Raw genomic sequence first — 27,496 nt, forward strand, 5'->3', positions numbered from 1 at the left:
TGGCCACATTAAACCTTGAAGGCCACAGCCGTTGACTTCAAAACACGTTTCCCTTCACTCTCGATGAGGAAAAGCACTCTACACATGCTCAGGGGTACTCCCATGATTATTTGTTTGCATGCCTTGCAGCTTTCTCTGGTTTTGAACAGTCTGAGGAAAGAGATATGGGGAGTTCTGAGATTAAGCAGAAATTCAGAGTATCACTTAGAAGAATGAGCAGGACGGTCCCCAAATGTAACAGTACAGGCTTGGCACAATTTGAAGTAAGTAAAATAAGAACCCTTAAGTCCACAGTCTGCAATAATCTAAACGCACCACTGATATTCAGCCCTGATACCAGCTATTGGTGTTATTGTCTAAATTATGTTCAACCAAATTTAGAACTGTAACGATGTGGATTATATTTCATCAGCCTACCCACTGGAGAGCAATAGTAAGTAATGTTTTATATCTTTAATTTTAAAAAAATCTTGAGTTGGTTTTAATACTTTATTGGATCCATAGCATACTAATGTGCTGTTTTGCCTCTCCCATCCCCTTAATATAGCATATTGCTCTAGGCAGAACAAAAAAAAAATATAATTTTCTGAAAATCAATTTCAATTTTATACTAGGAGTAATTGTAAAGGTGCATTTATGTAGCCACAACAAAGGTCAACATATGGCCTTCTGGCATCCGCATACAGTTATTCCCTGTTTATCAAAGTGCTTCACAAATGTCCATACTTACAAAGTGTGGAATTCCATACTCAAAGGGTACAAATATAATAAAGTAAATGGGCATAAGTGAACAGAGTATGAGTAGTCGAGCCATTGTAGCACGGCAGTGTTAATGGCGAGGGCATATAATTTGTCATATAATTAACAATGTGACCCTGAACCTTCAATGGTACAGCAGCTAAATAACTTTCTCTCCCAACTGAGATAGTTGAAATATCAAGATTACTTAAATTGTGTTCCATGATGTACTGTGCCTTCAACCAGATCTTAATAGAAGCAAGAGTAATTCAGTCTTAATAACTTCTCTGTGGTGGGAGAAGGATCAATATCTCAGCCCATTTAAAAAAATGTTGACTTCTGTCCATAAAGGATTCTATTACAACCTGGATTATACAGTTTATTCGAAATGGATTTTTGGGTGGAATGTAATTCAAATATATAAATTACAAAACCTTTCTCCCTTCATATTGCTTCCTTTGCAAGAACTGAAAATAGCAACAATTACATTAAGTCAGCTTCATAGATCGTTGCTGTTCAACAAAGATTACATTTTGCTTTGCAAATCCACATTCACAAATAAACTGCATTCTTTGTATATAGACAAAAAATGTATTTAGACAAAAAAAACAGATGGGAGAAATTGTCAACTTAAAGGCTATTTTTTGGGAGTATTTTCATATATAAAGTGTTTCAAGAGAAATGCAAATGAGAAATAATCCTGGCAGTTTTAGTTATTGGAATTGTATAACTTGGTCATCTCTGCAAAATGTATCTACAATTTAGGATCAGCTGCTATATACTATGAGACACTTCCAGACATCTACAGATATGTCATTTCTTTTAGCATCATTAAATAGCATAGTTAATGAGCATGTTACACACTAAATAAAGCAAAGCTAAGTGGAAAAAATAGTGATTCTAGAATAATTAAAATAGCTCTATTCAGAAGATGTCCCATAGGAGGGAAAATGCAAGGGATGGAGGTCTTCCTGGATTAGGATACTTATTGTAAGTGCTTCTTGTAATTATTGTATTACAATAGCAACTGGAGCAACAATTATATTTCTGTATTCTTGGCACAAAGCTTGTTTTCAGCAATAGTTCCCCACAAAATCATTCTTTCTAACCAGCAGGTTTCGTCTGTTGTTTGAAGGAGGAACATAGGCAGTTTGAAAACCCAAACAGGCAATATTTCTGTGGTTTAATTTTGCATACTTTGCTTTTCATTGGAACTGAAAATCAAGGACTTCTCTTTGTCTGTAACCAGTCAGATTATAGATATAAGGACTTCATAGGTAACACTTAGCATTGAGATACATGTGTCTGTGCAGCATTTGAAATGAATTTCCAAAATCAACAACAATGTTGGGTTAAAAACAACCCCACTGTGGAATACATATGCCTTGAATTATAAAATGAAGTTTAAATGTGTTAAATAAACAAAAGGTTAAATCTGACAGCAGGTTCAATTGTGTCTTGAATGCTACAATAAAAATTAAATTAGCATCAAACACCAGTTTCTCTGACCTGAATTACACTGTCCTAAGAGAAATAGAAGAAAATGGAATATTTTTATGTTGTAAAAACTAGTACTTACACTCTCTAGGGAAATCTATTTCTGTGTTCCTTTATATGTATTTTTCAATGCTTCTTGCAATATAACAACACCTATAATACACAGTATAGAAGATCAGAAGCATAAGAGAGGGGAAAGCAATGGGTGAATTCAAAGTAGTGTTAAGGAGAACGTTCCAACAGCGCAGGCATTTCTGTGGGGTGTGGGGGGGTCATCCCATTGTGCAAGTGGGACTTGTACTGGCTTCCTCTAGCATACCTCTTGAGCTTGATGCAGCCCAGTTAATGCAATGGATGCTATTCAATTCAGTTTTAATTTAAGTGAGTCTAGTCTGAGTAAACCTTAAGTCTTAAGGGTTGACGGCAAGGGTGGTATTCAACTACCACCCTTGCCGTCAACCCTTAAGACTTAAGGTTACCAGACGTCCCCGTTTCCCGGGGACAGTCCCCGGATTTACAAACCAGTCCTCATACAAAATCCATTGAAGTTGAAAAGTGTCCCTGGATTCATTGAAAAAAATCTGGTAATCTTACCTTAAGTACCTGAGTGGGAAGGAGCATGTGTACCCAGTGGTTGGTACCAGCATTAGACATCTTTCCGTAGACACCTGTATCGGGAAGTTTTTAATGTCTGATGTTTTAGTTGTGCTTTTATGTTCTGTTGGAAGCCACCTAGAGTGGCTGGGGGAAAACAGTCAGATAAGCAGAGTACAAGTAATAAGTTGTTGTTGTTGTTGTTGTTGTTGTTGTTGTTGTTGTTGACAACATTCAGAACAGAATGGTTTGCTATTGACATTCCCAGGGAGCAAAGAGAACTCATATGATAGGCAAAAGTCTATTCTGAGGTTGCATGTGGACTTATTAGCTGATTTTTGCCCAGAAACCAGGCATGCCAAGAGCCACCAACTGCTATTCAGGCAAGAACACTAACAAGGGAAGATCAATCTGGCTCAAGTTTCGCATGAATGGTTGTAATCACCACTTGGTTCTAGCCTTGAATATCTCCCTGTGGTATCTGTTCCCTCCACTCTTCTCCCATCGGGTGCCTTGTCTTTTTTTATTTGTAAGCTTGGTTGGTAGGACAGCTCTTCTTTATTCACGTGAGCTGCTTTGTGATATTATAATTGTCTGAAAAGCAAGATTAAAATGTGGGAAATAAATAAACATTACCCAGTCTTTCTTTTTCCACATTAATTGAGGAGCAGTTAGAAAACGATGGACTGTTGTAGCAAAGCGGTTCACCACATCTCCTCCCCCCCCCACATATTCTGTTGTGCTCTTAGTGAAAAAGAAAGCTAAGACAGATGAGAGAGACGTGTGTGTGGGGGGGTACTTGCCAAAAGGAGAAAAGCTATTGGCAGGGGTGTAGGAAGATTGGGGAGGGCAGCCCCGAGCGGCGAGCTCCAAGGGGCGCCATCGCAGGTGCCTGCCCCGCCCCCCAAATGTGCGCCCCGCCCCTGGAACGCATGTCACGCCCCTCCGGGAGGTGTGCCCCACCCCCAGAACGGGCTCGTGAAGCTCCGCCACTGGCTATTGCTAGAAAGAAAAAGGTAAAGGTAAAGGGCCCCTGACAGTTAAGTCCAGTCGTGAACGGCTCATCTCGCTTTGCTGGCCGAGCGAGCCGTTTGTCCGCAGACAGTTTTTCCAGGTCATGTGGCCAGCATGACTAAGCCACTTTTGGCGAAACCAGAGCAGTGCACGGAAACGCCGTTTACCTTCGCGCCGGAGCAGTACCTATTTATCTACTTGCACTTTGACGTGTTTTGGAACTGCTAGGTTGGCAGGAGCTGGGACCAAGCAATGTGACCTCACCCCGTCACGGGGATTTGAACCGCCGACCTTCCGATCGGCAAGCCCTAGGCTCAGTGGTTTAGACCACAGCGCCACCCGTGTCACAATGCTAATTAGGCTTACCAGATTTGAGGGCCTGTATTATGGCAATTTTGGCCTCTCCTCCATATACTGCCCAGAGTGGCTAGGGAAGCCTTACCAGATGGGTGGGGTATAAGTAATAAATTAATATTATTATACCTTACTTTCTTCACTAATGGAAGTGCGTTCAGGATATTTATTTTGAATAGGATTGCACGGTTAGTCTTAAGCTGAGCATTTACCCTGATTTTGTTTGCAGGGATTTTAGATAATGTTGCCTATTTACTGAATGGTCATTCTAATTTGTTGTCAGTGAGTTAAGATGACCTTGCATCAAGCAAATGTTATCTCACACTTTCCACTGCATTTTCACATCACTTTCCTTATTGTAAACCCCCCCCCCCAATCTTTGGGGGAATCTGGTATTGTTGCACAAAATCAGCTTTACTTGAGCAACCTTAATTTGTTGGTATGTTATTGAACCCCATCCAAAAATAGAGAAATAATAATAATAATAATAATAATAATAATAATAATAATAATAATAATATATTATTTATACCCCGCCCATCAGGCCGGGTTCCCCCCCCCCCGCCACTCTGGGCGGCTTCCAACACACATTAAAATATCACAGATTAAAAGCTTCCCTAAACAGGGCTGCCTTTAGGTATTGTCTAAATGTCAAGTAGTTGTTTATCTCTCTGACCTCTGATGGGAGGGCGTTCCACAGGGCAGGTGCCACTACCGAGAAGGCCCTCTGCCTGGTTCCCTGTAGCTTTGCTTCTCGCAGTGAGGGAACCACTAGACGGCCCTCGGCGCTGGATCTCAATGTCCGGGCTGAACAATGGGGGTGGAGATGCTCCTTTCAGGTATACAGGACCGAGTATGGACGTGCCTTCATTTGCCTCATCCCTGAACTCTTTTGATGCAGTCAGGGTTGTGTGTTTTTAAAAAAAAGAAAAGAAAAGAAAAACAACTTTGTGCCGTAATGAACTCATTACCATCTTTACATGTTATCCTTTTACCCATTCTATGGAAGTCAGGTTTTCTTTTTTCTCTTTTTAAAAAATTCTTTTAAGTATTCTCCATTTCTACAGAATTATAAATTAGCTAATGGGATTAACCTATTCATCTCTCTAGCTCTTAACCATGCTAATTAATAAGATTTTTTTAATGTAATTGTCTCTCTCTGCAATGATTCATCTTCTTTATTTGCTTATCAGCATAATCGTAGTAATTCCCATAGAGAAATACTGTGCAATTACAAAAGAGAGGATTAGGATCTCTTGATAAATGCTGAAGGTATTGGCAGATGAAGGAGAGGGTTTGTGTTTACACACATTAATCTTAAATAATCAGCCATTTAAAGAGAAAAGAAGTCACAAATGTACATGAGAGATAAGTCTGTTTAAGTATCTTTTTTTTAGTATTGATTAACTTGAAGAACTCCATACAGTCTAAGCTTCCGTTCATATAGAAAGTTCGCATAATATTTTCCCTCAGGCCCCATATTAATCTCTTGGTTGTTGCCCTTCTTCATCATAATTTAAATTGCTAAACAAACAGAATTAGGCTAGCATATGCATATGATCAAAGCTGTTAACCAGAAACAGAAATAAATGTAGATAATTGAGGCCATGAGTTTGCAAATCACAACTGTACCCCTAACTTCTGAGTATAATCAGTAGCAAGCAATTCCACTGTCATGAGGTTGTACCTTAAAAGAGTAGTTTTAGAAATTGCTGTAGTTGTATCAGCCATTTGGGTGTTTTAAGTATACTGAGGCACCGAGCACAGTAAGAAACTAATGTGTTGTGGTTTCATCTCATATGTGTGGATCAATATGTTTGCTATGCATAACATGACAGTGATTGCGAGTTTTATAAATCCTGTGACCTTGCGTATGGTTATATCATGAAAAATGATTTGACATCTCAAAGGATACTTCTTATAAGAATCATTTTATTGCCCTTATTTGACAGTGAGATTATGAGAGCGCTTATTGTTTTGGTAATTTTTCCGGTAATGCTTTGTAGTGAAGGTAGAAAGTACTTTTTTGAATTTTATGCTATACACTATCTAATTAGGAACAAAATATGCATTGATTGGTCTGGATCTAATGGAGCTCTTGCATGAGCTGAAGTCACTTCCAGATGTGCAAGGAAGGAAAGTTTTAGATGTTCTTAGACCAGGCATCCCCAAACTCGGCCCTCCAGATGTTTTGGGACTACAATTCCCATCATCCCTACTGGTCCTATTAGCTAGGGATGATGGGAGTTGTAGTCCCCAAACATTAGGAGGGCCAAGTTTGGGGATGCCTGTCTCAGACTCTCTCTTGCATATGTACCTTCCTGTATAGCAAATGCTGTTCTGGAGAGCCCCCTGAACTCCAGGATTCTCTTTTGAGTTTATAGGATTCAATGGTTTCCCTTTAAAATAAATGAATGAATGAATGAATGAATGAATGAATGAGGGATGGTAAATTGTATGTTGTGACTGAAGTTTGTAGAAGAGAACAATTTACAAAAAAAAACCCTTTGGTAATGTGATTGAAAAGATAGCAGAAGTTTAATAATGTTTAAAAATCATATATATAAAACAGATAGATTTGTAAAGTACATGCTGGTGTGTAAACATGGGAAAATGTGTTTTGGGTTATATTAAGGTACCGGTATTTCTTTAAAATATTCTGACTTGTACGTTTTGCAACATGCCTACAGGAGTTGCTGGAGTACAGCTGTGTCTTGTGTTGCATATTTACTTATTTAACTGATTGTCTTTCTTCTTTTACAGGGAAACTTTGTTGCAAGCATGACAGCTATTTTAAGACAAATGGAAGACTATCATTATGCCCATTTAATCAAGACCTTTGGGAAGATGAGATCGGATGTTGTTGTAAGTTCGACTTCTTCCTGCATTGATGTTTGTTTTTGTTGTTATTTGACAAAGAAAGTTATAAAGCTTATATATAAAAAACTATGGGTGCCTGACATAAGAAATCGATGAAGCATTGCTTACCTCCTGAGTGAAGAGCAAATATTGTTTCATTGCCTTGATATTAAATGATGAAACAACTGATCCTCAAGGAAAATCAGAATTTGAAAACATGCCTTAAGGAATTGGTATTGGGGTGGGAAAACAAGATTTTATTCAGCTGAGTCCTAGACCTAATCTTAAACCAACCCTATAAGCTTCAGTAGTTACTCTCGGGGTATTCCCTTGAACTTTCTCTTCTAATGTTTTTTAATTGGAATCATCCTACCTTGTTTTAAGTTGCTATTATATGCTAGATTTGTTTACTTTGTTTAGTCAAATTCATTTTTATTTGTGCATCTGCCATTTTAAGCAATATAACCTCACATGCTAGCTTTAAATATATGTTTTATTATTAATGCCGGTAATGAGTGAAACTCTTCAAGGTTCTTTATAATCTTTCTTTCTGAGTGCATAGTACAACTTAATTAGAGCATAATAGAAGGGAATTTATAGCTAAGTAGATACCTCTCTAATGACCTGGAACTATCATTGCCATATGGCAAATGCATGCTGCAAAGTAACAACCAAACTTGTTGGCTGAGATCCATTAATTAGCAGGTGACCTGAAGTCTGATCAACTGTGTTAGATTACAAATTCTGTTACCTAGGGGAGTTGGATTCTGTGGTACAGCATTTTAAAGAGTTTGAGAGAGAATTGACTCTTCTGACAACACTGTGGAGGCAAAGAACAGACATAAGATTTCTCAGTTTATTGCAGATGTGATTCAGTTATTCTCCGATTGTATCCATTTGCTTGAGCATATATATACTGTAATAGGAGAAGAATAAAGAACCATTTTCTTAGCATAATCATGCAGTCAAATCAAACCATGGTGGTTTCTTTCTGTGTTAATGAAATATAGTTAGCTATCATTTCTGTAGTGGTGCCTTTTGGGGCTGGCTATTTCAGCTACAGCAAATCAGACTTAGTGCCATTTTAATAATATTTTGCAACCATGTGTCAGTAGTAAGAGTTTTTGAATAATAGGGCTAATTCTACAAAGACAGCTTCATTTTCAACCTGTGAATGAAAAAGAAAAAAACACATGATTACCTATATTATCAAACCCATGCAAAAAGTAAAAAACCAGTCTAGAATCCAACTAGGCTTCAAACTATATTTCTGAGGGTTGAAAGATTTGTAAAAAAAACATTACCTAAGCTTTGGAAATAAATCAACTATCTTAATTTAGTGTGTGTGCGTTTTAATGACAGTGAAAGTAATTTGTCCTTACCATTATATGTAAGCAGCTTAGATGTTCTGCTGCAATCAAGAGATATACTTTTTGTTAAATGAATAAATAAAATATTTATTTTAAAGATTCATTCCTTGCCTTTCCACCAGTCACATCTCCACGTGGCTTATGTAGAAATAATCAATGAAAGCACTACCATAACTATATGCTGCCAAAGGCTTGAGAGAACAAAACATTGTGCACCTGGCATCTAAAAGATAGCTGGAAAAACTTAAGAAGGACCTGAGGTGCCACTGCAGAGAAGGCCTTTGAAGCCACTGGACTAGCCTTTGAAGGTAGGGTCTCTGAACTAGCATCTCACCTGAAGTTCCTAGCAAATGAGCAGGTTTGTGTGACAGTAAGAACTTCAGAATGCTAGTCCAGGCTGCTTATGACTTATAGATGAAAGCCAGCACTTTATTGTGCTGAGAAACAAAATGGCAACTATTGAAGAGCTTTGAGTACTGATACGAAAAACAAGTTATCTTCTTTCGAATGAGAATTTTTTTTCCTTCAAAAAAGTTGTAACAACCAGTGCTCCAGTTATAGTGGTGCGCTGTTGCTCTGACGCTGCTCATGGCCTTGATCCCTTTGTTCCTCCTGGACGCATGAAAAATAAAGTGATTGTTTGATTTATGAATGATTATTTTACAATACAATTCTAGCTTCCTTTTATTTAAGGATTATCTGAGTGCACCAATTTCTTGAAAATTTTGGTTGCCACTTTTTCTTTCATCTTTCCAAGCTCTTCAATTTCTTTGAGATATGAGGCAACGTGAACTGTATATTCTTTCTCCTGCCATTACCTTAAATCAGGCCAGGGTAGCCAGCATGCTTCATTTCAGGTGTTGTTGGACTCTGACTGCCATCAGCCTTGGCTAGTATTGGCAATGGTCAGGAATGTGGTAGTTGCAGTCCACAACGATTAGGGGGGGGGGGTTCCCCCAGATTAGTACCCCTGATTTTGGCAATAATTGTGAGACTTTTACAGCCCAGTTCTAACCATATTTACATTAAGTCCTCTTGGCTTCCATGAGATTTATGCCCTCTGATTTTGCTTAGGATTTTCAGCTTTAGTTGCTCACATGAATTGTTATAGAAACATATTATGCTGTTTCTGAGCCCGAAAAGAATTCTCTATGTAGATCCTATTCAGTCAGGGTCAAGCTTGTACTTTCCTTTTAAGAGTTTAATTGCCCATTGTGTCCGTTTAAGTATTGCTTTGGAAGTCTCTTACCCTGACCCCAATACTATTGGGAAATGTGGAAATTACTTTCACTGCTGCTTTCTGCTATAAAGCAGTTGATCTTTTGGCTTCATTTGGCCTCTTTTTCTTTCATTTTGTAAACTCCATTTTATCCTGAAGACTACCACTAGTGGCATAAATGGAGCAAAATGCTTTCTGCAGCCTAGCACCTATGTTTGCTCTTTCTCAAGTTAATGACCACTCCTGGGGGGAAATACCTACAGTGCACCTGACAGTTTCAACAGCTATTGGCCAATGGTTAGTGTTCCTTCTTTGGGAAAGGTTGTGAGTGAGTGATGGCCAGCCATCTGTAAATCCTCATGGCCAAAACTGATTTTGTAAATCCATTTCTATCAGGTTTGGGGCCTGCTTTTGATAAAGAAACTGCCTTGGTCTTACTATGGTATAACGTCTGCTGAGACAGCGGCAGGCAGAGTGTGATCCTGTTAACTTTCCTGGATCCCTCAGTAGTTTTCAGTATCATCAACCATGAGATATCTCTGGGAGGATGTCCAAGTTGGGTGTAGATGGTACTGCTCTTCAGTTCCACTCATACTGGGATGACCACCTCACTTTGCAGCATCTGTTCCCACAAGTCCCATGGGTTCTCCCCCCTCCCAACAATGTGCCATGTTAACATCTACATAAAACTTCTAAGTGAAGTAATTGGATATTGTCAGTGTGCTTCCGATTCCAATTCAAAGTGTTGATGTTAACCTATAGAACCCCGCATTACTTGAGGCCACACCAGGACCAGCGCAACCATGATGCAAAGTGAGATGACCACCTTAGGCGGCAAGATCCAGAGGGGCAGCAGGTCCAGCCTCCGAGGAGTGCATTGCCTGCAGCTGCTGCTGCCACCATCAGCTGTGGCACGCTCCTTGGATACCAGACCTACCATATCCTTGGCGCCCCCCTCGCATGCTGCTTACGCAGCCGCCTCTTGATGAATAGGGGCTGCTGCAGGTCTCCTCCTTGAGACAAAACGGTGGGGGCTGCCCTCTGGGCTCTCCTGGGTTCTGCACCTGCCCTGTGTGATTCAGAGTGGGCCCCTTCCCCCCCCCCCATGACAGTCTTTGTTTTCCACAGCAACCATCGGGTAAGCTTGACTTGATTCCCCTCCTTGCTCATTCCTTCTTCCTTGGCAGGAAAAGGGTGTCATTTTGTGGGTCATCTCAGGGGACAAAATGTCTTGGGCCAGCTCTGGACCAGTCGATGTGAAGGAATGCCTCTGGCTATGTCAACCTCCCCAGCCAGGCCTTAAGATCTTTAGGTAGAATTCTCTTGGTGGTCCTGTCCCCGGCCGAGGTGTGGGAAAGTGGAACATTTCTTTCTTTCTTTCTTTCTTTCTTTCTTTCTTTCTTTCTTTCTATCTATCTATCTTTCTATCTTTCTATCTTTCTATCTTTCTATCTTTCTATCTTTTCCAACCCTTCTCTCTTAGGTCCCAATGCAGGTTACAGCATTGAACAACCTTCTATGGCAGCTGGATATGCCAGTTATGTGTCACATTGTGCTTATACTGTACTGGGTTAGTCATTGATTGAATTGCGTTGACTGAATTTCTGATTCTACATTGTTTTAAAGATCGTATTGTATTCGTAGTGTGTTACATGTTGATGTTGGATACATTGATATTGTTTAACTGGTTTTTAAGATACCCATAGGGACCCAGGTGGCGCTGTGGCTAAACCACTGAGCCTAGGGCTTGCTGATCAGGTGGTCGGCGGTTCGAATCCCTGTGACGGGGTGAGCTCCCGTTGCTTGGTCCCAGCTCCTGCCAACCTAGCAGTTCGAAAGCACGTCAAAATGCAAGTAGATAAATAGGAACCGCTACAGCGGGAAGGTAAACGGCGTTTCCATGTGCTGCTCTGGTTTGCCAGAAGCGGCTTTGTCATGCTGGCCACATGACCTGGAAACTATACGCCGGCTCCCTCGGCCAATAATGCGAGATGAGCGTGCAACCCCAGAGTCGGTCACGACTGGACCTAATGGTCAGGGGTCCCTTTACCTTTACCTTTAAGATACCCATAAGCTGCCCTGGAACTTTCAGTGATGACTGAGCTTATAAATTTAATCAATCCATCAGTATTACAGTATACAGTGGTACCTCGGTTTTCAAGTGTCTTGGAAACCGAACATTTAAGAAACCGAACACCGAAAACCTGCAAGTAATTGCTTCCATCTCAGCGGCTTCTGCTGCATTTTTTTCTTTTTTTCTCCATTGACTTTGCCGACAGCCCTTTGCACCTCAGGTGTCTAACGTTTCAGAAGTCGAACGGTCTTCCGGAACGGATTGCGTTTGACAACCAAGGTACCACTGTATCCAGTGAGCAGTTGCATCAAAAACTGGCCTTCTCACCAAACCCAGCTGACATGCTCAGTTCAGATAAGGTAGAATTATTATTAACACATATCTCGTCTGTTCATGTGAGGGATGTCCAACCTTTCCTGGATGGGATGGCAATTCCCCCAAAGAACGAGGTTCAGGTTTGGCTGCTCTTCTTTGATCTATTTTTGTCCATAGAGGTACAGAGGAGCCCCTGCTGTGCTTGACCTCCACACCCGCTTAAATGTGTTTTTGGTGTCCAGGTCTTTTACATCCCTGCAGCCTTTTAAATCTATTTTAGCCATTGTTTTATTCCCCCCCCCCCCACTGTTTGTGTTATGCGGCATCATATTTTAATATATTGTTCATGTTATTATAATTGGGTTTTTTAATTGATTTGTTGTTATCCTGCAGTGCTGCCCTGAGAGCCTTTCTTATAGGCCAGCCTGTAGATAACAATAAGTAAATAAACAAAACACTTCAAGCTGGAAAAGCCCATGTTACATGGTGTATAAAACATTTGAGAGCCTGATGGAAGGGTGAGGGGGGCATATTCGTTCCTGTTGCAAAAATTGTAAATTGATAGGCAGGATGGAGTAATAGTTTATAATATTAATCTTGCTGCTTTTCTGTGTCACAGCATCAACATGTTCCATTAAAAGAGGAGTAGCTGAGTGCCTTTCCAAATATGCTCTCAACGTCACTCTTTTTTTTACAGTCTCTCTAATATATTGTCATTCTGCACTGACGGTTCTGTTCTGTAACATTATTACTGGTATAAGTAGGGTATTAGATCGGGTGTTATAATTACAATGCTCTTTTGGTTTCTTTGGGAGCTTTCTTGAGTAGCTGTGGATGAGGCAAGGTGTAATTTTTTAAATAATAATAAAAAGGACATGCTGGAGCAGGCAGGACTCGCCTACCTTGTACGCTGTGCAGTCTTTGTTATTCCTGCCTGGCAGGCATTTGATCTGGCAGATGGGGGGATTTTAAGAACTACCCCTTTTCTATTCAGCTGTTCCTAATCTGCTGTATCTGTCGTTGGTGTTACTATTTTGTTGTGACTGTGGTATTTTTAAAAGTTGCATGGATTGTATGCAGTTTAAGAATGTAAGATGAGCCTGCTGGATCAGGCCAGTGGCCCATCCAGCCCAGCATCCTGTTCTCACATGTCTGTGGGAAGCTCACAAGCAGGACATGAGCACAGCACCACTATGCCCACCTGCGATTCCCAACAACAGGTATTCAGAGGCATATTGTGGAGGCGGAACGTAGTCATTGCGACCATTGATAGCCTTGTCCTCCGCGAATTTATCTAAATCCTCTTTTACAGCCATCCAAGTTGGTGGCCCTCATTGCCTCCTGAAGGAACAAGTTCCATAGTTTAACCAGGCGCTGTGCAAAGAATTGCTTTCTTTTATCTGCCCTGAATCTTCCAATGTTCCCAAACATCCAAGTTTTTTTTTAAAAAAACAAAAACAAAACTTTTTTTGCCAATCGGAGCACTTGGTCTTCTTTGGAAATCTTCTCAAAAGAAAATGATAAATAAATATGTCAGAATAGTTAAAGGAAATGAGAGGTTTTTTTTTTTCACCCTAGCACACTTCAGTCAGTATTTTCCCTCTATTGTGGACAGTGAGAAAAGATGGAAGACTAAATGTTCACCTCCCCCCCCCCCCCGATGCAGCTTGGCTGAATTTCCCTTGGAAGAAAGTAGACAGGAAATGAAAAACCAGCAGTGGTACCAGTGAAAGGAGCACCCTGCCTTCATTTAAAATATTTACCCCAGATGGGTGGTTTATAAATAATAACATTATTAAAATTATTTATTATTATTATTATTATTTCCCCATCCTTTTGGTTATTTCAAGAATTGAGGGAAGGCAGGAAGGTGATTAACATCGGTGCCCAGTGAGCTTCACAGGGCAGGTGCAGTGGGAGAACAGGTACCAGCATCCCTATTCTTAAAATAAGTAAAACATCATTATATAAATATATAAGCAATTTTATCTTGCTTTTGAGCCAAAAAGGCTCCCACGGTGGCTTACGTAAGATAAATAAAAACAAGACAGGACTGCCTGTTGTCTTGCAGCCGAAAAGACATGGCACAAAAGGAAAAGGGAATGAGGAAGGAAGAGAAAAAGCAAACTCAGGCATCACTTCCTTAAAGTATATAATTTATTCCAATTACCAGTTGTAACGGAACCTGTTAGGGAGAATGCAGGAGCATCCTGATGGAATGAAAGTGCTATTAAACTTGTTTTTTCCTGATTATAATCTGAGAGCATTTAAGCATAAATGCAAACAGATTAAGCATGTGTCGCTGAATCAGCAAATCAATACCAAAATCTGTTCCTTCAACTTCATGATTAGTAAAATATTCAAGTTAATCTGCAAAGTGTATGGAAATACATCTTACCCACAGCAGAGAAAAATATGAAAATCCAACAGCAGAAGCACTCTGTACAACTAATAAAGTATGGAATGAAATCTACTTTAAGAAAGCATGCATCTGCAACCATAAAATATTCAGAGTTAACTATGTAGGTCCAGATCTGCCCCCATTCACATAAGCATAAATCCTACTGAAGTCTCGATTATTAAGTTATGAAGCAAGGTAGCAAGGAAGCAAACAGTTTTATTCAGAAGAAAAACATGCATCTAAATGAAAACAAGACTCTATGATAATTCAGTCAGCAAACTATTTAGGCTGATCTGGAAAAAGAAATGTTAAGCTTTTACCAAGATACCGGGGGGGGGGGGAGTGTAGTAAAGTATGCAGTTTGATCATTTAAAGTGAGGACACATTTACTGAGCTTGTTAAGTATGTGCCTAGAATAAAACATTTCCCTTATGTAACGCAAACACATGTTAACCACTGTCAATCACAAATTCTAAGTCTGCAATGCAAGGTCATTCTATTCTTGTCAAAATACTGTTTTTCACCAATGTCTTAGGCGTGAGTCATGATAGTGGTGAACTGCACAATAGTCACTCTTCGAATTTAGTGATTTGATTCAAAATCAATGTATATGTGTGTGTGATTCCCCCCCCCCAGTGAATTTTTCTTCAGCCAGCTTCCATCAAACACACGCACACCCTTCTTCTTCATATGTTTTCCTTATTCTTTCAGGACTTCTTGATGGAGACATTTATCATGTTCAAGAATCTCATTGGGAAGAACGTCTATCCCTCTGACTGGGTTATCATGAACATGATGCAGAATAAGTAAGTACAAATGAAAATCACTGAACATTTCCTGAAATTACTATTTCAATACTGATGTGTGTTGATGTGCAGTGTTTGTATCTGCACACTCTCAGTCTATTAAGCTTAGTTTTCCCTTTTCCGATGTGTATTTTTCATTTTGTTTAATGTTTTCTCAACAAACAATTGATTCTCTGTTGTGCCACAAGTCAAGGGAACAAACATTCAGGTACAGGTCTTTTGTTTTCTCTTTAAACCTTGAAAACTGTTTCTTGTAAATGGATGTATTTGTACTGTTGCAATATTCCATTATCCTCACCTGGTTTAGCCAGCCAGTCAAAGTCATTATAGGAGCCCACCAGTGAAAGGTGAGTGCAGGGTCGGGACCAAAGGTGAACAAACTACTCCAGAAGGAGCACAGTGCCCCCCCACCAGACCACCACTAGATTTACCGTAATCAGATCTCCCCTAATGCTACTGAACTGTTTATGCTTGTATTTTCTAAGTGCCATTTAACCTTCATTCTAAATGAGTACATGAAAACCTCTTATAAAAGCCTATTGAGTGCTTCTTTTGTTACTAGCTACCTGGAAAAGTTCTGTGAACGGGGGCTTAAACATGTTATGGGAAGATTATCCCCCCTTGCCCTCTGCTCCGCTCACTTCCACATTTCCTGCAGGTTCTCAAGCCAAACTGCCTGAGTGGTGTATTCAACACACAATAGGTGCTTGTATCAAAGTTTTGCTTTTGGAGTGCCTTCCTCAGATATAAGATTATTGCACTTGAAATCCTTTTTATGTGTGTTTTTATTTCTGCCATAGAGTTCAGCTGCAGCTGTGCCAAAATATTTAAACTATGATGCCTTGGCAGAGAAGATACAAAAGCTTCTCTCAAATTAATTTTATTGTGCCATAGAACTTAATTAAAATGAAAGCAGGCATATTTGAATTCTATGTTCACTTGTCATTGACAGACATCTTTTTAAAAATATATGTACATTTGGAGGTTTGGCCAAAAGCTTGTGTATGGTAGTGTACTTTTGAGTAGCTATTTCATGTGACATGGCCCTCAATTTTCATAAAAAATTGATGAAGTATATTTGCACGTTGCCATGCATGGGATTATACTTTTTGGGATGTTAATGTGGAGGCTCTTCAGAGTTCTGTTTGCTTTGACATTTTTACTGCACTTATACATGTAAGTGGCTAAGAAAGAGCTTTGACAGAATTTGCATTTGTTATCCCACAACAGCTTATGAAGCTGTTAGCCTACCACCTGCCCCTTATTTCTTTTGAGGGAGACTTTGGGCAGCGTGTCACATTAGTCATGAAAGACATGGCTGTGGTTTAAAGAGGAAGAAATTGAGTAAAACTCCGGAGGGCGCATGAGTTCCACCTGACACAGATGTGCATGTTACAATTTTCATTTGAAGATTGTTTTCTTGGCACAAGACAAGGGTGCGACTCCCAAGAGTGTATTCGTGTCTTTCAAAGGGAGAAACAGTGCTGAGGCTGGACTAGACAGGAGTTCTTGTCAATGCCTTGTTGTACTCATGTAGAAAGCTGATGAGGAATACAACATGTTTCTTTCCCCCAAAATGTCATTAACGATAAATCTTAGTTGCCCACAGTAACTGTCATCTGCTTGGCCACAAGGAAAATGAACTCCCCCCTTTTCACAGAAGGCGGTATCACGTACTTTGTACAAATCAGTGTGTGCTCTGTGATGCTAGTAGGAAAACTGTGTAGCCAGGAAGTTGCCATTTAAAAATTAAGTATTTTTAATTGTTGATCCATGTTTCAGGAAGTTAGCAACATTTTTACTAATTGAGGGAAATTAGGTGGTTGTTTTTATTTTATTTTATTTTATTGGAGCAAGACATTCTGATTTAATAACATTTAATGAAGGATTTCAACAACGCTAATGAGGAAATCAAGGGCAGGGAGAATACTCCAAGTCAGAATGCTTAGTTAGTAGATTGCTGGTACTGAATATAGATAAATACAACACCGCATAATACAACATTGAAAGATGTATATGAATGATTGATAGCTTTGTTCAGGTAGAAGGACCCCAAGACAAAAGTCAGTTGGGTGAGTTCTTAATGAAAATGTTTGGGAGCATCATTGGGCAACTTACTTCATATGCTGTATCACAGTGTATGAAATGCTACCTTTGTCCCCTTTAATCATACTAGTCACTAACTCTTAGCAGAAGCATCTCAACAAATAATATGTCCACCAAATAACTGTTGTTGTTTGCCCCTTCCATTACCTGCTTAATGACAAAGCAAAAATATAAAAACATTATTCAGTCATAGCTTAAACCTTTTGTTCCACTGTGAAATGTCAGTATTTCCATTCATTTTTAAATGTGCATTGAAACTGAATGAGCTTCATGTTGTCAAAAGTAAATGGGGCTCTAATCCATTTAATGGGGGGGGGGAATCACATTTTGTTTTCTTTTTGTTTATGGGACTTTCACAGGCATATACTACTTCTGTCTTTAAAACAGAACACAATATGTTTTAAATCCAAAGTGCTTGACATATCGGTGCCTAATAAGTGTTTATGGAATACAGTATAATCTTTGAAATGTATGAAGTCACTGAAACAGGAAGTGCTGCTTAATGACTTTAAACTACAGGGTGGAATTCACTGCCTCACTAATACTTGCTAGCTGCTTGCTAGAAAGAATGATTTGGGACGTGGGTGGCACTGTGGGCTAAACCACAGAGCCTAGGGTTTGCCGATCAGAAGGTTGGCGGTTCAAATCCCTGCAACAGGGTGAGCTCCCGTTGCTCGGTCCCTGCTCCTGACAACCTAGCAGTTCGAAAGCACGTCAGGTGCAAGTAGATAAATAGGTACCGCTCCAGCGGAAAGGTAAATGGCGTTTCCATGCATTGTTCTGGTTCGCCAGAAGTAGCTTAGTCATGCTGGCCACATGACCTGGAAGCTGTCTGCGGACAAACACTGGCTCCCTCGGCCAGTAAAGCGAGATGAGCGCCGCAACCCCAGAGTCGTCCGCGACTGGGTTTAGCGATCAGGGGTCCCTTTACCTTTAGACAGAATGATACCTCCTCTCCCCCTCCTCCCCGCCATGTGCTGTTTGGAGGATTCTTCTGACCTTCTAGATTGGATTTCAGGGAGGCATGGGCATGCATGAGGGGAGGAAGCCCTATTGTGCTAGCAGAAAACTTTGTGCTGCTTGTGTACATGTTAGTCAAATCTGGTCAATAGGTTTTTTGGAGTGGCGGGCTCATGCGTGATCATGTATGTGTGCAGCACCAGGAAATAATTAACAATTCAATTCCAGCTTGGAAATGGGGAGAGAGAGTTGGAGAGTCCTCATGGCTCACAAGAAGACCCTCCCCAGAGCCCAAAGAGGGTGTTGGTGATGATGGAAGAAGCCCCCGAAAGACCGGAGGCATACTAGGGCTTTGTTTACGCTGCTCAGCCACCTTACCTAACAGCTGGTGTGGGGTAGCACAACAGAAGCCACTTTCCCGCATGCCCTTTAACCTCCTGCCAGCCCCAGAGCTTCAATTCTAGTTGCGGATATTTTTGGAACAGTCTTTATGGAATGGGTTGAAGAGGGGGGGCACTTAATAGGTGCTCCCCGCTTTATGCAATTTCACTTATTGGGGGGGGGCTCCCCAAAACATAACCCCTGCGTAAGTAGGGAGTCACTTGTATACAGAATTCTAAACAAACATGCCATGCAATGTTTTCCTCTTCCTCTTATAATATGTCAATACTTTGTTAGTGACCCAAAGATTTTGAGCATTATATGTTTTTCAAATTCTCAGAGTAATTCCCAACCACCACAGCGATAAGTAAGCATCTTCTGTATATCTTCTGTGCCCCTTACAACACTGATTCTTTGCTTTTACAGTGAGGAAAAAAAGCATTTGATCCCCTGCTAAATTTGCCCTCTGGCGAAGAAATGACCAGTCCATAATTTTAATGGTAGGTTTATTGTAGCTGTGAGAAACAGAATAACAACAAGAAAACCCCCCAGAAACCCAGAAAACAAAAGTCAGAGATTGATGTGCATTATAATGAGTGAAATAAGTATTTGATCCCCTGTCAGCCAGCCAGATGTCAGGCTACCTGATATCTTTACTGTATATAACGAGCTGAGATTAGAAGCACCTGCTGTAAGGGAGAGGTCTTACCTGTAATCCCTGCTCGTTGCAGTACAAAAGTCACCTGTTGACAGAAGCAATCAATCCAGCAGATTCCAAAGTAGCCACCATGCAAGACTAAATAACTGTCCAAGGATGTCAGGGACAAGATTGTAGACCTGCACAACGCTGGACTGAGCTACAAGACTATTGCCAAGCAGCTTGGTGAGAAGGTGACAACAGTTGGTACAATAATTCGCAACTGGAAGAAACACAAAATAACTGTCAACCTCCCTCGGTCTGGGGCTCCATGCAAGATCTCATCTCGTGGAGTTGCAATGATCATGAGAACGGTGATGAAGCAGCCCTGAACTACACGGGGGGAACTCGTCAATCATCTCAGGGCAGCTGGGACCATAGTCACCATGAAAACAGTTGGTAACACACTACGCCGTGAAGGACGTAGAGCCTGCAAGGTCCCCTTGCTCAAGACAGCACATGCACAGGCCCGTCTGCAGTTTGCCAATGCACATCTGAATGACCCAGAGGAGAACTGCGTGAAAGTGTTGTGATCAGATGAGACCAAAATCAAGCTCTTTGGCATCAACTCAACTCACTGTGTTTGGAGGAGGAGGAATGCTGCCTACGACCCCAAGAACACCATCCCCACCATCAAACATGGAGGGGGACATATTATGCTTTGGGGGTGTTTTTCTGCTAAGGGGACAGGACACCTTCACCACATCGAAGGGACAATGGACGGGACCATGTATTGTCAAATCTTGGGCAAGCACCTCCTTCCCTCAGCCAGGGCATTGAAAATGGGTCGAGGATGGGTATTCCAGCAGGACAATTACCCAAAACACACGGCCAAGGCAACAAAGGAGTGGCTCTGGAAGAAGCACATTTAGGTCATGGAGTGCCCTAGCCAGTCTCCAGACCTTAATCCCATTGAAAATCTGTGGAGGGAGCTGAAGGTTCAAGTAGCTACACATCAGCCTCGAAATCTTACTGACTTGGAGAGGATCTGCAAAGAGGAGTGGGACAAAATACCTCCCGAGATCTGTGCAAACCTGGTGGCCACATACAAGAAACGTCTGATCTCTGTAATTGCCAACAAGGGCTTTGCCACCAAGTACTAAGTCATCTTTTGCAAAGGGATCAAATACTTATTTCACTCATTATAGTGCACATCAATCTCTGACTTTTATTTTCTGGGTTTCTGGGCTTTTTCCTGATGTTATTCTGTCTCTCACAGCTACAATAAACCTACCATTAAAATTATGGACTGGTCATTTCTTTATCAGAGGGCAAACGGGCAAATTTAGCAGGGGATCTAATACTTCCCCCCCCCTCACTGTATATCTTAAGTATTGATGGCACATCATACTCATGTAAGTGTGCATAGGACTTCAGCCTTAAGACTCTGCTTTCTCTGCACATGACTTCCGTATGCACAGTGCTTGCAAAATCGAATTAACATCAGCTGGCTTTAAAAATTTATTCATCAAGGAATTACGTTAGAGGATGTAATTGATTTCCACTAGATTTTTGTCCTGGTTGATTGCTACCAATATGCTCCAGAAATGTTTATTTGGTGGTGGTTGACCGAATAAAGCAAAACATTTATCATCATGATTAAAAGGAGCAGTCTCTGCCAATGCATTCTTGGATGAAGTTCTCTACATAATTGTCCAGAACATTTTGTCTTGAGTCATCACACACTCCCAAATTTCCTGTTGGTGTTCTCCTGCCTGTTAAATGCTGCTTCTTCTTCTTCTTCTTCTTCTTCTTCTTCTTCTTCTTCTTCTTCTTCTTCTTCTTCTTCTTCTTCTTCTTCTTCTTCTTCTTCTTCTTCTTCATTTTATTATTCAGTTAAAATATTTTACGGATACAATCAAAATAGATCAACATTGCTTGAACAGATCTTTCACTCTCTTTCCTACCCACATGTGCCCCAGAACACACACACCCCAACCATCCAGGCAATATTTGAGGACACTGCTGGGGATATATAGAGAGAAGAGAGGGGACAGATTTTATTGCTCAATCAGATATCATTTTGTTTGTGCAGTGATTTAGGGGTGTTCAACCCGTAGGATCTGTTGTCTTCACATCAACATCAAACAAGAGCAGCTTCAACCATGTGCAACAGCATTATTTAGAAACATTGTCACAATCTGTCTAATGCTGAAGTAAAAAGTATATAGTCTATTGTACAATGCCTGTTTTGATTTCTGTCCCCTAGTGTGTTTCTATTGGTGAATAAGTCAAAGCCAAATTACAATGGCTTTTAATGTGATGGAATATTTGTAGACTGTGTTTGCTTTACAGTATGTATAACATATTTTTTCTGTCAATAAATAAGAGCCCTTTGAGAAATAGTTATTTACCTTTTCAAGCTAGGTTCCATTTCCTATCCATTTTAAGAAATTGAAATACTGCTTCATCAGTTGCAGTTGAGTCCCCTGCCAACCTCTTTCTTTCTCCTCACGATTAAGTTGGTGAGTTGGCCAAGATTGGTTCCGTCGTGACTGAGGGCTGTCACAGCAATGCAAATTAATCTGGGGAGAAGGTTACAAATTCTTAAGTATCATATTATGTTTACTGCATCCTGGAAGGCTTATAAATCATTAAGCATAATATACCAAATTCAAAAAAGTCAACATTATAAAATGTCAACATACAAAAATGATGGCAGCAGCATATAAATGCAATTCACAGAACAAGTGGTATATTTAAAAAGCTCATAAAAAGGGCAGAACAGGGGTGGGACATGCTTACACGCTCTCTGCCGGTGGCTGTGAGGCCAGAAACTGAATCACCACATGAAATGGCTGTTGATTGTATTGTCGTTTTCAGCGGCAAATCTCTGTTCAACATCACATTTCATTCTAGTCTTGATGTCAAGAGTATAGTATAGACTACTCTGTTGCTGCAAACAACAGGAAGATGCAGGAAAGTGTGTACCCTGCTCTTAAATATGCATCCAAATGTCATAAACCCATTTATTTAAAGGATGGTTCCTTTGAGCTTATTTTTAGGATTTTCATATCATTCTCGCTGTTAATTAAACATGTCCCCAACATGTGGGTGCACTGAAAACTTAAATGCATGATACACAAGATTTAGTTTGCAGGACTTGAAGAACTAGTGCTTATCAGCTCCTATGAGCAGCTCCTGTCAGATTGTAGCACATGGATGCTTGCTTCTGCTGATGAGAAATATCAATGGAAATTTCATTCCAGTGAAAATAGCAGTGACAGAGAAAGGGTTCTTGACAAAACTGCAGCAAGGGACGAAAGGGTTAACTTAATTTTAAGCAAACCCCTCCCACCCCCACTGTTTGAATTTTCTTAAGTGTGCACATTAAATGCAAAGACACATTTAATGCCATGTCTAGTTTGACCCTAAATTGTAGGTCAGAGCAGGTAGGAAATGATGGGACAACCGCCATGGGATTTAAGGATGAAGGGCGGTATTCAAATTTACTAAATAAATAAACTCAATGGACCATTTGAAATTCTGCTGCTGTCATATTTTAAACCTAGAATAATGATTTTTGCCAAGCTCAATCCACTGCTCCGATACATTCTCCTCGACCAAATTTTCTATCACTTAATTAGCCAGGAGATGAAAATAACTAAATCCTGCATATCTAGCCAGGGTTGTCTCAGATCCTCTGCCTTCTATCTGCTGCCTATACTTGTTCCACCCTCAGGCTGTTGTCCAAGATTGTGGTGTAGTGAGATGTCCCATTCTGCTAACCCATCTTGACCTCCTTCCAAGCTCCTCTTTAAATTCCAGATAGTGAAAATACTGTACTGTTGTTAATACCTTGTATATGGGAAGTTGGGCATAACTCTCCGTTCATTGCAAGCGTTTATAGTGACCTCAGAATGACTTAAGATAATGGACATGGGAGTGCAGCCAAAACACCCTGGAAGATGCTTTATTTGTATGAAAACTGTGAATCAGGTAATTAACTCAGGAGTAGGAAATGAACTCTCTGGGTATCACCAGTTGTACGTTTAAACTTAAGAAATGTGGCCCACATTTTAGCTATTCTTTACATGCCATAAATATTTTAATATATTTATAGATCTTAAAAACTGTGAGCATGATCTTTCTCTGTGTCGGTGTCTCCTGAACAGATCAATACATTCCTGTTCCTCCCCTTCTCCCTTTGGGTGTGGTCTGTGCAATCATTCAGGCAAGCAAGAGCGGAAGGGATGCATACAGATCTTCTATTTCCGAGACAACTCTGCCATACATGTATACTTGGGGAAATAGAGAGTAGGAGAAGTAAGCAGGGCTTTATGAAGTTCTGTGTTGATCTGTTGCGTGCAGGCAAGAATCATCTGTAATATACTAAATGTTTGTATGTAGAATAAGTTGTGATGATGATGATGATCGTTATTTTTAAAAGAATCCTAGCTTTGGAACGAGTTCCACAATCCCTTGCCCTTTGCAGAACTTTCCTTTTTGTTGTAGCTGTCATGTTAATATTTAAAAGTGAACACACACATTATGTTTTTTTAATAATAATTTTTATTAGTTTTATATATATATACAAATGAAAAAGGAAAACAAAACCAAGCATAATCCACACTCATTATTCATACCAGAAACAAACAATAAAAATACAAAAGATTAAATTATAGAAATAGGAAAAAAAGAGAGTAAAAATTCAACATTTAAACATTTCATATCATTTTTCTTTGGGGACTTCCTCTGAGTCCCCCCCTCTGCGTTACATTACTAATTTTTTCAGCAAATTCTATATCTTACATTAATTCATTCAATTAAACTAAAATTTGAGACTTCCTTCCGGGAAGGGGCGGCAGAGAGGTGCCCTTAGATGGACAGAGCAGGCGGAAGATGGATCCTGATCTCTCTCTCCTGTTCCAGTGCCCATCTCCCAAGGGCATCACAGAGGCTCAGGTCCGAGCTGAGCTCTCCCCACTGTATGACCGGCGCCCACTCCCTGGTGACAGGGCCCAGATGGAGACAGCTTGGGTAGCACGGCGCCAGCAGAGCCCGTGGCTCTTTGACGGAGCCAATTTCCATCTCCACTCGATCCAGCTGGAGGGGGACATCTTGACCTTCTGCCTCAGTCTCACCTGCTACAAGGACTTTGTGGGCACCAACCTGGCGGACGCAGCTGGGCAGCTCCAGCAGCGTGGGCGTGAGGACTTGGGGAACAGCCAGGCCTACCTTGCCGAGCCTCTGGGGTTGGGCGCCATGCTGCACACAGCGGATGACAAGTTTGTCTTTTTGCGGCGGAGTCAGTGCATAGGGGAGGCACCTGGGAAGATCGACATTCCTGGAGGCCACCCTGAACCACAGGTTGTCATGGGAGATGCTGCCTTGGAGGGGCCCGTCTGTCACCAGGACCTCCCAGGAGAATCCGTGGTCAAGGAGTTGTTCTGCTCTGTGCTGCGAGAGATCCAGGATGAGGTGAACCTTCCACTGCCCACCCTCAGCAGCCCAATGTTACTCAGAATAGCCTGGAACGAGACCAGTGCAGGCCGCTGCAGTGCTGAATTCTACATCAGGTGCAGTCTCAGCTCTGAGCAAGTGAAGCACCATTATGCTATCGGGGGTCCCAAGGCCCAAGAGTCAACCAGCATTATCTTTGTTGACAGAGAGGATGTCCTTACAATGGAGCAGAGCGGGGACTTTTGGAAGGAACTGTGCCCATCAGCCAAAGGGGCCATAGAGCTCTACAGAGGAGTCATGGGCACATGCCAATGAAGAGCCCATTGGGAAGAGGTACTTTGAGGAAGTGAACTACTCTCTCAGGGACTATTCAGAATTACTTTACAGAGCACCCAGCTACCCCAAAATCACCAGCAGTCCTTTGGCAAAGCAGGAATATTATGCCATGGATATGGATAGTGGGATTATTCTCACCACCCAAATCCCCCTTGAAACTGCACTGGCTGAGACCCACCTTAGCGCCTTGTGAGCCTGTTGCTGTGCCTGTTCGTGATATATATATATAACATTTTCCATTTATCTTATCAAAATTCAAAATCTGCATTTTCTATACATTTGCATATCTATTTCTCAATTTCTATTCTACAATAGCTTTTTAGATATACTTTAAATTTTTTCCAATCTTCTTTCACCGCATCTTCTCCCTGGTCTCGCAGTCTCCCGGTCATCTCAGCAAGTTCCATAAAGTCCAATAATTTCATCTGCCATTCTTCTACTGTTGGTATCTCCTGTGTCTTCCAGTTCTTAGCTTCTAGCTGCTGTTGTGGCATACAGAAAAAGGTAGTATCTTTCTTAGGTATTTCTTTTCCAACTATACCCAAGAGAAAGGATTCTGGTTTCTTGATAAAAGTGTTTTTCAACACTCTTTTTAACTCATTATAAATCTTTTCCCAGAAATCCTTAACTAATGGGCAAGTCCACCACATATGGTAAAAGGTTCCTTCTGTCTTTTTACATTTCCAACATTTATTATCTTGTTTATGATAAATCTTAGCAAGTTTTACTGGTGTTAAATACCATATATACATCATTTTCATCATGTTTTCTCTTAAAGCATAACACGCAGTAAATTTTATATGTTTCTTCCATAACCTTTCTCAATCCTTAACCATAATGTTATGTCCCACATCTTTCGACCAGTCTATCATCACAGATTTTGTTTGCTCATCTTTCGTATGCCACTCTAGCAGTAAATTATACATTCTGGAAAGAACTTTTGTCTTTGGATATATTAACTCCGTTTCCAACTTGGATTTTTCAGATTGGAAACCAATTCTTTTATCAATTTTAAACATCTCATTTATTTGATGATATTGGAGCCAGTCATCCAAATGACCTTTTAACTGATCATATGTCTTTAACTTCACCTGGTCTCCTTCTTACATTATGTTGTTTAGATCCTTAATTCTCCTGATGCTTTTCTTATGTGCACCTAATAAGAAAAAGAAGAAGGAAGGAAGGAAAGAAAGAAAGAGAAAAAGAAATCTTGGCGCAGTGCTTTTTTCAATTGAATGGAGTTACACAGCAAGAGAAAAAAGGCTCCTATTCCAAAATTTTATCTTTGACAGACAAGATTGAAGCAGTTTTCTGCTTGACATTAGTATCCTGTTGATAATGACATCACATGTGTGCTTAGGGACTTAGTATTCTAGCAGCGTGTGGACTATAATGGATCTGTTTTTTAAGCCATCTATTTCCTAGAACTTTGATTTATCGTAGCAAGCCTATAAGTGATAACTCTGCATCAATGAAATTGAACTTGTCAGAGGTACTGTTGTAGAGATGAGATTCGGAAACAGATCTAAGCCTATCCCTCTTCCTTCTTAATCCTTATAGGCTCCCTTAGTTTCCAAATTAATTACTTAAATGCATAATAGAATAGGTATACAACAAATGTTGCATACGTTATCTGGTACTGTGTATACCTGCTTTTTAACTACTTTTTAACCCAGAAAAATCTTCTCAAAAGCCGGGGGTCGTCTTATATGCCGGGTCGTATTTCTTATATGGCGAGTATATCCGAAACCTAAACTCTATATTTTAACTGGAAAAGTTGGGGGTCGTCTTATACGCCCAGTCGTCTTATACGCCGGAATATATGGTAGTTTTATGTTAGAGTAGTATGTAGTAGGCAATGCAGTTGGAAAGTTCTTGGTTGTTTGGTTGTTGTTGTTTTTTAAAGTTTTTATACTTCTTTATTGTAACTGAAAAACTGTACATAAAAAGGAGCTGTGAAGTTACATTTGTCAAAACGAATGTAAGAAATATTTTCTCTGACCAACTTAAAGGGAGTGCAAACATTTTACATTTCATAAAGTGACAAAAAGTAAACCAAAATGAATAGTTTATGTTTTGTAGCAATGGTACAAAGTTAAGCTGGAGGGTTTTGTTTTTTTAAAGGTAGTATGGCAAAAAGCATCTTAAAAAGCAGAGACATCACCTTGCCGACAAAGGTCCGTATAGTTAAAGCTATGGTTTTCCCAGTAGTGATGTATGGAAGTGAGAGCTGGACCATAAAGAAGGCTGATCGCCGAAGAATTGATGCTTTTGAATTATGGTGCTGGAGGAGACTCTTGAGAGTCCCATGGACTGCAAGAAGATCAAACCTATCCATTCTTAAGGAAATCAGCCCTGAGCGCTCCCTGGAA

General features: G+C 40.4%; 2 protein-coding genes across 4 annotated transcripts in view; both read left to right on the forward strand.

Moving 5' to 3' along the window:
- Positions 1–27,496, forward strand: part of DOCK1 (dedicator of cytokinesis 1) — a 362,095-nt gene that overhangs the window by 196,693 nt on the left and 137,906 nt on the right. For all 3 annotated transcript variants that reach the window (XM_035138565.2, XM_035138566.2, XM_035138567.2), the window contains 2 exons: positions 6,961–7,062; positions 15,147–15,241. In XM_035138565.2, coding sequence (XP_034994456.1) covers positions 6,961–7,062; positions 15,147–15,241 — 197 coding nt within the window. The remainder of the gene's footprint in view (positions 1–6,960; positions 7,063–15,146; positions 15,242–27,496) is intronic.
- Positions 15,248–27,246, forward strand: LOC118096594 (uridine diphosphate glucose pyrophosphatase NUDT22-like). Its single transcript, XM_035138568.2, has one exon. The coding sequence runs from the start codon at positions 24,228–24,230 to the stop codon at positions 25,101–25,103; it is 876 nt and encodes a 291-aa protein (XP_034994459.1). The 5' UTR covers positions 15,248–24,227; the 3' UTR covers positions 25,104–27,246.

This window comes from Zootoca vivipara, chromosome 5 (assembly GCF_963506605.1).
Source record: "Zootoca vivipara chromosome 5, rZooViv1.1, whole genome shotgun sequence".
NCBI lineage: Eukaryota > Metazoa > Chordata > Lepidosauria > Squamata > Lacertidae > Zootoca > Zootoca vivipara.